Source organism: Labrus mixtus, chromosome 24, assembly GCF_963584025.1.
Source record: "Labrus mixtus chromosome 24, fLabMix1.1, whole genome shotgun sequence".
NCBI lineage: Eukaryota > Metazoa > Chordata > Actinopteri > Labriformes > Labridae > Labrus > Labrus mixtus.
The window spans coordinates 12,200,187-12,214,506 of NC_083635.1; the positions used below are offsets into that span (position 1 = coordinate 12,200,187).

Consider the following 14,320-nt stretch of genomic DNA (forward strand, 5'->3'; position numbering starts at 1 on the left):
CGGCTGAATAGTTTTGTCTGAGCCCACAGAGGCCCGCGGCGACCATCAGATACACATCACTTAGACGCTATGACAACTTAATGGCAGAGCTCTTGTTTTATGTGCAGCTGCCTCCTCAAGGTTGTTCCCTCCGCCCACGCTGTGTTCACCGGGCCGCTCTTAATGCTGGACTCGACGACAAACAGGAACATATTGACACCTGCCTTGCCTCTGTAATCAGCAAGGCCTGTATTTAACCCTGTGGGATACACAAAGGTCACACGCCAGTTTGAATTCTCTCTCCGGTTATAAAAACACAGAAATGAAGTCCAAGCTTTGTACTGAGGATACGTCAAGTTGTTGTCATTTACCAGAGCAGGAAACAGACATAGTGATGTTCTAATATGAGGTTTTTTTTCCCCCTATGAAAAAAAAATATGGTGGTAGTCTCGGTGATGTCATCAGCTGGTCTCTGCAGAAGCTTTTTGAAGCCTGCAGAAGCAATCTACCTCCTGTCAATCACCAAAGTGTACATTTATCTTGTCTTTTCTGATCAGCTTGCAGGAGATCGTAATGCCAGTTGATGGCGTGCTTTTGTGCCGTTGACGGAAGCAGTGGTAGCGTCACTTCTTCTTCTGGTAATATGATAACAAGGTAACCAGGAGGGGAAAGAGAAAGGGAGGAATCAGAGCCAGGCTTAAACGGGGGACATCATCCTGGCTAATGTACGCTCCCTCCGCAATAAAACAGACGAGTTACAGGCACAGTGTGTCTTCATGTAAACACACGCTGGTGCTCGAGGATCGTCGTGAGGGAGAAACTGCGCACCTTTCTATCTCCCCAGAGAATTTCCCGCAGCTTTTTCTAATCCTGGTTTACATCCACCCCAGAGCTAACGCAGCCACAGCCACTGAACACATCACAAACTTATTAAATAAACTGGAACTCATATCACCGGACTCTCCCAAATTCATCTTGGGCGATTTCAACCATTGCTCTCCTGAAAAAGCACTAAAAGGCTACCAGCAGTATATTACATGCAGCACCCGCCGGGGGAAGACACTGGATAAATGCTATGGTTCAGTTCCTAACGCATACAGATCTGTTGCTCTCCCCCCTCTTGGCTCTGCTGACCACCATGCCGTCCTGCTCGCTCCAGCATATACTCCTGTAATAAAGAGGGTTAAGAAAGTTGTTAAGAACATCAAGCAGTGGACCAACGAAAGCATTCTTACACTACAAGGATGCTTTGAATCCACTGACTGGGATAACCTCTTAGCCCCTCCAACAACATTAATGAGCATGTGGACACTGTTTCATCGTACATCTCCTTCTGTGTGGACAACATCATCCCCTCCAAAACAGTCACGATCTTCCCCAACAATCAACCTTGTCTACTTGCACACAGCTCTATATATATATATTTAGTTCTCGTTTACTGCACATAGTTCTGTTTACATCTGTTGGTCCGATCACTGTCCACTTATATCTACTCTTTTAAATTTAGTGTTTTTAAGTTAAGTTTAAGCTTTAAGTTAAATTGACACTTTATATTTAGGTTAAAATGTTTCGTTACTTGCACTGTTGTTAATGTGACTTTGAATTGCCCCACCGGGGACAAATAAAGTTTTTTGAATTGAATTGAATTGAATGACTTTGTCGGATGATACAGTTTTTAAGTTTTTGGTTTCACAGCAAACTGCCAAAAACTTTCTGCAGTACCCCCTGGGGTGCAGAGGGTGCACTGGTCCAGTACTTCCACCCTGGTTGTGTTTGCAGGTGAGGACTTGTGAAGGAGACGCGGGCACATTAGCGAAGCCGAGGCTCCCACTCTGCGCCCCGGCGAGGATTAATAACCTGTCACTGTGGGGCTGCTTTCCTCTCCTGCGCCTCACTGTTTCCTTCTGCGGAGGAGGAGAATGATACACTCCTCCTCCTCCTGCTGCTGCTGCTGCTGCTGCCTGCCTGGTTGTGCTTTCTCTGCCAACAACTTCCACACAAACAGCCAGAGTCACACATCGTTGTGCTTTTCACCACAGCCCATGGCGAGCGAAGACAAAGCAGTAATTGGTGCAGGAAAACCCATTACACACACAGGAGAGTGTTTAGGGGCGTAATGTGAACAAACATACGACCTCGTGGTAAAACACATTTTCATAATAATCAAAAACAGGCCGGTCATTTCTGGAACGATAATAACCGACGAAGTAAATCACTTCATGTACGTTTCTGCTGATTCAGCAGTTTTTCTTCTTCACCTATCTTCAGTTTCTTGAATTTTCCAGAACGACAAAGCGTCCACCAATCCACCTCAACACTTATTTTGCACTGACATCAACCGGAAATATCAATGCAGTGGTTCAAAAACAGCTCAAATAATCCATTTATTCACCATGAAGAACAAAGGAGAGGTGCATCCTGGGTTGTCAGATAGGGTTACCTTCATCCCGTTAACCTAAATCCCCTTCACGTATCAGCACCTGGAAGCTGAGGGAGGTTGCATTTCGGGTTTTATGCTTTTATCAGCGGCGTCTGAAGGGGATGAGGTAATACCGATGGAGCTATTTGTGTGATTAGAAAAACAAGCAGTAGCTGCAGAGTTAATGGGAAGCTTGCATTAACAGCAAATTCAAACAGCAGGCGACTAAAATCAGATGAATCTCCTCCCTCTCAGCGTGTTCCACATATAACCTGCATGGCTCTCTGCAGCTATAGTGAACAAACGGCCAGTTTTATTTTGCTTTAGTTGACAGTAAGCTCAAAAATCAGCTCTAAATCTCTCCCACCAGGAGCACACCGGCTGGCCCGCTCTCCCGTCAATTCAATATTTTCCTCAGCGGATGCTCTCATCGCGGATGACATTTGAGAGACTTCCAAGCAGGCTGGTCGGCAGGGCCGGGGATAATGGGTTTGTTCAGCTGCTGGTTCCAGGCTCACTATGGAGCACGACGTCTGAGAGACGACGGGGCCGTGTGAGGACAACCAGGACACTTATTTTACTCTGGTTGAAAAGAGAAAGTGAAGACAACATCTTTCTGCGTCAGATTCTGCAGGATCATTTACTGCACACCCTCGTCCATCCTCGGTGGGAGGATTCATATATCCTCCTTCCATCTCCTCTCATGCAAAGGAGCCGCTCTTAATTCATAACCGCCACCTACACATGTACTAATCACGCAGCTTAATCACAACTGGAGAGCTTCATAAACACAGCATTCATCTGCTTTAATTGCGGCGCTCCCTGCACGCCGCACTGAGAACAAATGGAGCAGCAGGAGAGGAGACAGATGTACACATGGCGGGGTCGGAAACATCCATCACTCTTATGTGCTGCGCTGTACCAATGATCAATCACTGGCGCTCAAGCTGGACGCTCTATTGTGTCCACGCCGAGCGTCTTCAGTCCCCGAGAGCTTGAAGGAAGTTTCCTTTTTCTTTAAAACCCGGAGCGGTTACTGCAGTTCAAAGAAGACTACAGCCTCAGACTGTGTGGAGACAGGACCTTATCTTTAATGAAGGTCCAAGGTTGAACAAGTGTTATCTTCTTGTTCTAAATGTCAACATTTCTTTTTCTAAAACCAGAAACTTTGCTTTAAAGTCGAATCTACATGACGCTCCTGCTACAGGCTGCACATGTAGAGTCTGTGACAAAGAGCATTTTTAACCTCTGATGCATCGACACGTTGCCAGATGTGAAGAGATCCACCCATAAATGACTCAGACAGCAAACCCCTTAGATTGTATATATTGGTATTGATGGATTTGTTTTCCTGAGGAGTTAATCGAGAGATAAATACTCTTCATGTAAGAGATGAAACATGAAGGCCGGATGATTTAAGGCCTGATTTGCTGCCTTTAATGATGGGGGGGGGCGTGGTCTGTCGCAACTGATCATTTGTCCAAAACGTCCTGAGGTGTGTGGTGTCACTATGGTTATTTTTCTGCTCCTCCTCGATCTGGAATCTTAAATATCAAACATCTTTGATATTTAGGATTCGTCACCTACCGATGTTGCGTACTCCAACATCTCTAACGCCCGCTCTGCAGATTGTTTAAAGCTGCACATAATCCGTCTTCAGGATTTCATCTGGAATCAAAACGACGAAAGATCTCGTTCACATAAATGTGGTTTACCTGTTGCACGATGTCTCTGAATCCTGTTGCCAACACGTTAATCTGACGACCCGATGAAACTCTCCTCCCCCTCCTCATCTTTAACTGCAGTTCGGTTCATTTGAATGGAACTTTATTGACCTCTCACAAGGTTCAACTATGCAGTCATCTTTTTAGTTTTACTCTTTTTTGCAGATTTGAACTTCGACTTTCTTTGTAACGTCACTCACAATAAAAAGTCAAAGCTGTAAAGTGGTTCAAACCTCACACACCTTTAATGTTTGAAAACCTGCCCAGCTCTGACATGTAACTGACTTTAATTTAAGGTGGAATATCCTGCCAAATATCCTGCACGGGATGCAGCCATGTCTGCTTCGAGGTTTTGCTGGTTAGAAAAACAATATTTTAACTTTTTTTCCCCTTGTCTCACTGCAGATATCCACGATGAGAACGGGTTAAAGCCGGTCATGGTTTACATCCACGGCGGCTCCTACATGGAAGGAACCGGCAACATGATCGACGGCAGCATCCTGGCGAGCTACGGGAACGTCATCGTCATCACTATCAACTACCGGCTCGGCGTTCTGGGTGAGTCCACCAATCTGCGCGCTGTAATTAGTTTGGAGAAGGCTGAGATTGAGTTATCGATTCGGGGGGGATTGATTTAATGACTAATTGGGTCCCATTGTTTCTCCGTCCGGCTGCTCTTTGTGCGGAGGAAAGATACGGCGTTTGCTGTTTGGGCGTACATGCAGCGAGGTCAGCAGTGGAAACCTCCTGAAGCTGTTTGTGATTCTTTAATTACTCAGAGTTAAGCATGTGTACCTCGGATTGTTTCTCACAGAGCGAATACACTGAGCAGCCAGAGATGGTGCATTGTTTCTGTTGCCTCCAGCTATCGAGAGTTTTGTTTTCCCAGATCCAATCAGCTGCTAATGGAAGCGTTGCTGGTAGTTTGGAGGTCGTCTTTATTCCAGTGGTTGTATGTTCCAACTCAGCCTGGAGTGACCCCCACAGCTCCAGATAAGCACATGCAAATGAAACAAAGACTCTTACATTTGTTGCCTTTTCGATTACTTTAATCACTCTCCTGCATCAGACATCCTGCAGCCCTGAAAATTCCATGCTGGGAAAATTGATCTGTTGTGATCCGAGGCGGTATCTCCACCGCAGAGCCGTGCATCTGATTTAGTTCCCGTCTGTTAGATGAAAGTAGCTCCTCGCTCTCACAGGGATTCTTTATCTTGCCTTTGACATAAAGGTTTGCCTTCTGAATGTCTGTTGCCCTAGAAAATGTCTGAGCCCAGGCTGATAACATCAAAGGTTTTTTTTGGGGGAGAGAGTTTTGAAAATTCAGCCACTCTATATTGAAATCCTTCAGGAGGATTTCTGGCTGTACTTCGCCCCTCTTCTGTTAAAGTTTAACCAATGTTTGCTGTGGAAATGGTGGCTGGAAAACTCTTGGAAAGAATTCTCGGCTCGGTTTGAGCCTTCAAATTTTTCCTCTTTATAATCATCTCAAAATGCCAAAGCATTCAGGCGCTGGGGAAAATAACACCAAGGTGTGGACTGTTACCTGGGTTTTTGAGCCTTGGCTGCGTAGTTACCACAAATGAACACAACAACGTGCCCCTTTCAGCAACTTTCATCTGCCGCCCTCCAAACTCACCAACACTACAGCCCCCAATACCACCGAATCAGAGAAGGGGTGTGACGGCCTGCAGGGGCAATGTGGGAAAAAATCAAATCCCTAAAACCAATCAAAGTTATCAAAGTAAGGACAGGATACGAGGTCTTTGTAAAGCATTGGAAGGTTTGGTTATTGGGTTGAAAATGTGCACATTGGGAAGAAAATCATCTTAAGTATGCAAAGGAGATGTTCCAACGCCAACACAAGCATTGGTGTTGACATCTGATGAAGTCTAGAATTCTCTATTTTGTATCACCGGTCATTCAGAGATCCAATAACGTGATTTATAGGACACCAGGACATCGACTAGTTTCAGATACATTTTTTTGCAGAGAGTGTGGTGTCAGTTCAAGCTAGCTAAATGTTGGCAATCGATGTTTTTCCAATGTTAATGTGTTTGTTTTTTTGTTGCAATGGAATCAAGGAGAAGCTTCTTATTGGTGCATACTTACAGTTAGGTATCAGACTCTGCGTCTGAAAGGAAAAGAGAAAGAATTGAAACGTCTCTACATAAAGAAAAGCCAAAGAAAGATCCGAGTCTCGGTCCTAACTTCTCCCCTTCTAGGTCGCTCGCTTGGAGCTTCTTGTTGTTTCATGAAGCTATTTGGATTTTGAAGATGATAAAACACTCTGTAAATAGACTGAAAGAGTCTGGAAATCGCATTCTTTCACAAGCTTTACATCCTGTGAGCCAACCTACTTTATTAAGCCTCACCTTTATAAACAGTTCTGTCTAATTGGTGCAGCGAGTGAAGCTCGTCCCTCGAGGGCAGATTTCCAAGGCAGTGTCAGAGCTGCAACATTTTGCATCAGCGTGGCGAGGTATTTATAGACGGGGAAAAGAGGCAGTTGACTTCATTTGAAAATAGTCCTGTTGCTGTGCTACTTAAAAGGCATTTTGTCTGAAAAGTAAGGGAAGTGAGAATCCTGAAGCTTCACAGCCAGAAACGTTGGTTTAAAAAGGAGCCATCAAAGCTGCGTCAGAGCTGCAGTCACTCTCCTCGCTCTGTAAGATGGAGGCTTTGTTGGAGGAAGCAGCAGTGTGATAATGCTCTCAGCTCAGCGGCTGAATTATAAAAATAAAAAAAATCTCATCACTGAAGCTTCTCATATCCTCCTCTGGTAACATGAGCAGTGATGTGTGATGCAAAAACAGGCCTCTCTTCTCTCAGAGATCCTCCACCAAGCCAGCAGAGCCTCTGAGGACTGAAGCAGACTCTGTGTCTGCACACCAGGCAGCACAGATTTTAACACCTGCATCCCAAACACCTTCAATTATAAATACCAGTCTTTGATACCTTCTGTTCCCGAGGTTTGGAGCACAACTATTGATGCTTTTGGCTGTAAACCAAGCAAACAACTTTTACAAGTCTTCTGAATAAAACATTGAGAAACATTATCCATGCACTTTAGTGTGACACCAACAACCAGTTTCTGATGTTTTCTACAACTTTGAGGTCCAATCAGTAAGATGTGTAGAGACTGAAATGTTAAAATGACCGTACTATATGATCAGACATTAAGGAAATATGCTGAGCAACCTTCAGTGTTAACAAATGAAGCCGATTCTGAAGTGTAAAATCCTGCAGTTCCTGGAGTGTCCACTAGAGGCTGACTGCAGAAACACAGGAAGTCACATACACACCCATTCTAAAAAGCCTGTTTTTACAGCAGAGATGAACATGTTTACAGCCTGGTTCAAAAAACCAAATAGGTGTGATTAGCTCATGTCTCGATGGACACACACTGTACGGGGGGTGAATGTTTTGATGACTCATCAGTTTTGATTTGATGAAGGATAAGAGTTATTCACAATAAGGCGTGTAGCTGACCTGATTGACAGGTGGGCGCGGTGTAACGGTTTGTCAGGAGGTTTAAAACCCACCTCAGCTCCAGCTCTCAGCCTGTCGTTAGGTTGACTCAAAGTCAGACCGAGACAGCATTTCCAACACGGAGACCGCCATCGATGGGACTCCGGCGCCCCCTGCAGGAACAGATGGGCGACGACACTCAGGCTTCAAACATTCATATTTACACTCATGCATTGGCTTAATCTGTTAAGACTAGAGGTTGCCACTTTGGAAATATCAAAGCATGATATCCAGAGTTGTCCTTTTTTTCGACCCTTGAAGCGCCATCTTAAAGGGCCACTATCTTATAAAGGCCACGCTACAAAACGACCATATTATCCCCATCTCCAAACCTACTTTAGAGTTGGACACAAAGGGTTAAATACACAGAACAGGTTGAGGATTTTGTTGGCAGTAAAAGGGACTGATGCAAATTTAGCACGTAATCAATAACGGCTTCTAAAACAGCACTGAGGCTCTTAAACTGGTACGATGTTTGAATCTATGTTGTGATCTTTTCATGCACAGCTCACATAAAAGATGATATATCTCCACCGCACATCGCATACACTACGGGATGTTCTTCAAAAAGAGCGTATAAAAAGTGTATCGACATTTCTTTGCACAGTAAATGATTTCTTTTGGTACCACTCAAGTTGCACTTAAATGATCTGAGCACAATGCATGCGGTACGGCCCGTCGATGTACCTTCATTGTCTGCAGCTTTGAATTTAAGGTTTGGAGGTGTGAGTGATTTTGATGCTTTCTGCATCTGGTTCATTGTCTGTGCAGCTCATTCAGCTGCTGCTGCTGCTGCTGCTGCTCTGCTTACCATTTGTTATAAGGCTGAGCTGTCTGCACCAGTCACTATATTTAGTTTCCTGAGAGCCGAGGGGGAAGAGGTGTGCTGGAGAAGTGTGCACTGCAGAGAGGAATAAAAAAAAGAGAGAGAGAGAGAGACGAAGAGGGAGAATGCAGATGAGGAAACGGATTCAGACAAAGAGGAGAAAACAGCGAGAGAGGAGCAGACAGAGTGACAATGTAGGAACCGAGATCTTGTTAGGCTGCGACAAAAAAACACCCAAAAATATACCAGTCCCAAATCACAAAGTGTGTGTGTGTGTGTGTGTGTGTGTGTGTGTGTTTGTGTTCCAGCTTCACTAATTGACACACAGTACATTCAATTTAATTCTGGTGCCGTCCCGGTCGCAGGAGGGGCGTCATGTGTGCACAGAAAAGTGACAAAAAGCGAAGACAGAAGCCGAATCATCACCGAGAGGAGACGTGCAAACAGAACTGGACTCACTGGAACCTTTTGGTGTCATTAACTGAAAAGATTCAAACTGGTTTCACCTTGAAGGTTTGCTCTCTCGTTGGTTTCTCGTTGGTCAGATTTTTAACATCCTGGCTTCTCTCTTTAAATAACACTTTTCTGAACAAACTTATTTTGTGTCAGATTGCACAAGAAGAAGAAGGTGTTGTTTCCCTTCCTCACACTTTAGAAAGGTGCTGCTTCACACACAAACTAAACGTGTCTGCAGCTCTGGAATCTTTTCTCTTTGTTTCAACACTTTGCACCAAAGCTGGACTAATGCACATGCAGGTAAAATGATCAGTCAGTCAGATCAGGACACAATTCCTCTATTTTCATCCTAGCAGTAAAAGTGACCAAATCAAAGAAAACCAATCACACTTCTTTCTGGTTTGTTCTTTGATCAGGAGTCTTCGTTCATCCTGCAACCACACCGGCTGATATTAAAAGTCGTCCAAAAACAGCGTAACAGCTGTCGTCTCACCTCACAAGATTTCCTGGTGTTGCACTTCAAAAGATTCGAACAGAAACCTCCAGCTGCTGTGGGGAAGGTGCTACCATGCTCAGTGCATGAAAAGTGCACGCTGTACTGAGGCAGACATCTTGTGATGGAGACGATGAGCTCTGAGGACTGAGCAGCTCTTCATAGAGTCTGAGCAGCTCTTCATAGAGTCTGTGCAGCTCTTCAGATTGTGCAGCTCTTCATAGAGTCTGTGCAGCTCTTCAGATTGTGCAGCTCTTCATAGAGTCTGTGCAGCTCTTCAGATTGTGCAACTCTTCATAGAGTCTGTGCAGCTCTTCATAGAGTCAGTGCAGCTCTTCAGATTGTGCAGCTCTTCATAGAGTCTGTGCAGCTCTTCATAGAGTCTGTGCAGCTCTTCATAGAGTCTGTGCAGCTCTTCAGATTGTGCAGCTCTTCATTGAGTCTGTGCAGCTCTTCATAGTGTCTGTGCAGCTCTTCAGATAGTCTGTGCAGCTCTTCAGATTGTGCAGCTCTTCAGATTGTGCAGCTCTTCATAGTCTGTGCAGGTCTTCATAGTCTGTGCAACTCTTCATAGAGTCAGTGCAGCTCTTCATAGTCTGTGCAGGTCTTCATAGTCTGTGCAACTCTTCATAGAGTCAGTGCAGCTCTTCATAGTCTGTGCAGGTCTTCATAGTCTGTGCAACTCTTCATAGAGTCAGTGCAGCTCTTCATAGAGTCTGTGCAGCTCTTCAGATTGTGTAGCTCTTCATAGAGTCTGTGCAGCTCTTCATAGTCTGTGCAGCTCTTCATAGTCTGTGCAGGTCTTCATAGTCTGTGCAACTCTTCATAGAGTCAGTGCAGCTCTTCATAGAGTCTGTGCAGCTCTTCATAGAGTCTGTGCAGCTCTTCAGATTGTGCAGCTCTTCATAGAGTCAGTGCAGCTCTTCATAGAGTCAGTGCAGCTCTTCATAGAGTCTGTGCAGCTCTTCATAGAGTCTGTGCAGCTCTTCATAGAGTCTGTGCAGCTCTTCAGATTGTGCAGCTCTTCAGATTGTGCAGCTCTTCAGATTGTGCAGCTCTTCAGATTGTGCAGCTCTTCATAGTGTCTGTGCAGCTCTTCAGATTGTGCAGCTCTTCATAGTGTCTGTGCAGCTCTTCATAGTGTCTGTGCAGCTCTTCATAGAGTCTGCGCAGCTCTTCATAGAGTCTGTGCAGCTCTTCATAGAGTCTGTGCAGCTCTTCATAGAGTCTGTGCAGCTCTTCAGATTGTGCAGCTCTTCAGATTGTGCAGCTCTTCAGATTGTGCAGCTCTTCATAGAGTCTGTGCAGCTCTTCATAGAGTCTGTGCAGCTCTTCATAGAGTCTGTGCAGCTCTTATTGTCTGAGCAAAGTCATCCCAGTGTTTTAGCAGCTCTCTATAGTATCTGTGACGGCTGGCTGATGGAAGAGGAGTGTGAGGAGTCATCAGACACTCATCACTCATCACTCTTCACCTCTTCACCTCACACTTCCTGCTGGACTGTTAGCAGCTGTAGTGCTTCCACGGTGAAACGTACCCTCATTAAGTGAGCTTGATCTAAGTATATTAAAGTGTGCAGTGCATGCATAGAGGGATAGAACTGGGTTAAAGAAGAACTAACACCATGAGACCATACGGAGGGTGAAGGTCCTTTTCCAAGGAGTCGGCCATGTAATAATGTTGACCTGCAGATATTTAAACCGAGCAAGTATCAGACATATAATTGTACAAAAAGAGGACGCTTTATGTGTTTTTCTGAATCACCTGCAGCATCTGATGGGGGGCTGTGAGGTGGACTATGAAGCTGCACACATTGAGTCTGCCTTCACACCTTTAGATGAGGTGCTATGATCGTGCTATAGGTATGATTGTCTTTCATTCTGCTGCACCTCACTGGTGTCTCTTACAGAAACGCAGACAGTGTTGATGGCTCTCTCTCCAGAAGGACGAAGGTGGGAATATTCGCAGACAAGTGCACACAAATCCGTGGTGCTCCAACAGGTCAGAGGTCATTGCACAAAGCAGGAATGAGATTGATCCTTCAAAGTGTTAAACCTGGACAGTGACGTCGCAGCCAATAGTCTTGATTCCCTTCTTTTAAACAAGATGGCCCCCAGGTTTTCTCCTGCCCGAGAGCTGCAGAGGGTCATCAGTGAGCACAGATTTGGGCTGCAGCAGCGGCAGCAGGGGGCGGCGGGGGCGGGGGGGGTGGTGGGACGAGGTCTCTTGGATAACACTGAGTGCCATCTGGCCTCAGGAAGCTGTCACATGAGCCGGAGTGACGGTGAGCTTCATTACACCGCTCTGGGATCTGTCAGCCGCACATGGCTCTCTCCATTTTCTCTCCTCCTAACCCCCCGCGTGTCCAGCGCGGCCGGACGTGAGGCGACTAGTGATGCCTGCCTGATGGAGACGTGCTGCTGCTGCTCGCCGCTCTGTTTGCTAGGAACCAACAGGGGGAGAAAAAAAAAACCTGCAACCCCAATTTACTCACTATTGACTCAGTGCAGACACACCTGTGCCCTTCAGAACAGAGAGAGTTTAAATAAATCATCAATAAATCACATTTATTGTGAAATCATATCATGGATTAGACGGTTTTAAACCCAGAAATAAGGAAGAGGAATGTGCTGCGTTGGTTCATTTTAAACCCTTTTGAACTCTGCAACAGAAAGTTTTACAATCCCAGCAGTGTTTATTCTGCATGAAGTCAGAGTGATCTGATGTGAGAACGCAGCAGGATATAATCAGGAGAATTCACCTGGAGCGACAGGGATCGTCTCCCGATGTGAGGTGCATGTGTTAACCAACCGGATAATCTCAGGAGGAGTCCTTCTGAAATTATCTAGATATTTTCAGGAGTGCAGATGTGAGATCCAGCAGAGCCTGTTTAGAGTTTTTCATAAAGATGAACCTTCACATGACTATGACACATAAAGGGAACCAACTGTCAGTCATGTTCAGCGGGTGTTCGCCTGGAATCATCCCAACAAGCTCAGGTCCGGGTTGCAAAGAGAAGAAAAGGGATGGCACTGTCAGAGCATCGCAGGCATCATGTTTTTTTACATCACGCTGAGCCTTCAAACAGACGTCAGAGTGGGATGGAAAAATATGATTTCCTGCTCCGACACCGACACAGACACCGACGAGCCGGATGAAAAGCGACTTTCCTGCCGTATCACTCATGGCACGGTAAACTGCTTGTTTAGTTTGAGCCGGTGACCCTGAGAGAGAAATCTCTCACCAATAAAGAAGTGTGTGATGAATGTTTGAGAGAGAGAGAGAGAGAGAGAGCGAGAGAGAGGCTGTCAAAGTGCTGCTCACCAATCAGCTGGAATAACCTGCACTCTCCTCAACCTCGGGGATTATTAGAGAAGGAGGACATCTTTCAGAGGACAGTGGGGACTGCTCTGCCATGTGGGGCTTCAAAGCAGGGAGAGGATGACAGCTCTTTGGCTTTTAGGAAGGAGGGAAAAAAAAGGAAGGGGTCGACAAAAACACGACATCAGTCACCAGGAGAGTAAAAACAGCGAGGCTTGCCAAAAAAGATTCAACCTAACTTTTGCTCTCCAGAGGCCGGTTGCCACAACATAGCGATGTAGGACATGATAAATGCTTGAATCAAATATAACAGCGATACAGCAAATCTGAAAACTCACTAATCAATGCTGATATTTAGCATAATAACCTCCAGTGAATACCTCAGAGGATCCTGCAGGACGTCTTTCATCCATCAAGCTGCTTCAAAAACAGCCGAGAGCTTTTCAGGATCTACATGTTGACTTCTTGATTTGATCATCTTGTTCTTTTTTTGCCTCCTTGATCTTTGTGCTCTCTTTGGTGCTACGCTGTCAGACAGAGATGCGATGCTTTGATCGATCGACCCTCTGCTCAGTCCCAGATTTTCAGATTACAGACCATCGGCGTCTCAGTGACGTCGCCCTCTGGTTTGTGAAGAAGCATTTTGGAGCAGAATAATGGCAGTGGCCATGTTGGAAATGCTGAATCTACCTAACCTTAGATCAATTTAGAAAGGCATAAAGAGGAGGAGCCGAGGCGGGGCTTAATCCTCCTGACAAATAGCTACAACCTGCTCACCTGTCAGTCAACTCATGCATGCCCCTCATGATTCAAATTTAAGTTTAATCTCTGCCTCAATATATTGAGTCAATTAAAATAAACTATGCAGAATTTTTACAAAATAAGAAATGAGCTCTAGAGACCCAAACTGTTTTTGTACCAGGATGTAAACATGTTTATTTCTGCTGTAAAGTTAGACATTTTAACATAGAGCTCTATGGGGACTGACTCACTGCAGGAGACAGACTCTAGTGGACACTGGAGGAACTGCAGCTGTAAAGTTGGACATTTTAACATGGGGCTCTATGGGGACTGACTCACTGCAGGAGACAGACTCTAGTGGACACTGGAGGAACTGCAGCTGTAAAGTTGGACATTTTAACATGGGGCTCTATGGGGACTGACTCACTGCAGGAGACAGACTCTAGTGGACACTGGAGGAACTGCAGCTGTAAAGTTAGACATTTTAACATGGAGCTCGATGGGGACTGACTCACTGCAGGAGACAGACTCTAGTGGACACTGGAGGAACTGCAGCTTTAAAGTTGGACATTTTAACATGGGGCTCTATGGGGACTGACTCACTGCAGGAGACAGACTCTAGTGGACACTGGAGGAACTGCAGCTGTAAAGTTGGACATTTTAACATGGGGCTCTATGGGGACTGACTCACTGCAGGAGACAGACTCTAGTGGACACTGGAGGAACTGCAGCTGTAAAGTTGGACATTTTAACATGGGGCTCTATGGGGACTGACTCACTGCAGGAGACAGACTCTAGTGGACACTGGAGGAACTGCAGCTGTAAAGTTAGA

General features: G+C 45.4%; 1 protein-coding gene across 1 annotated transcript in view; it reads left to right on the forward strand.

Annotated features, from left to right (window-relative positions):
- nlgn4xa (neuroligin 4 X-linked a) overlaps positions 1–14,320 on the forward strand; it is a 76,915-nt gene that overhangs the window by 26,145 nt on the left and 36,450 nt on the right. Inside the window, exon 3 of the mRNA XM_061032142.1 lies at positions 4,528–4,680. Within this exon, the coding sequence (XP_060888125.1) occupies positions 4,528–4,680 (153 nt within the window). The remainder of the gene's footprint in view (positions 1–4,527; positions 4,681–14,320) is intronic.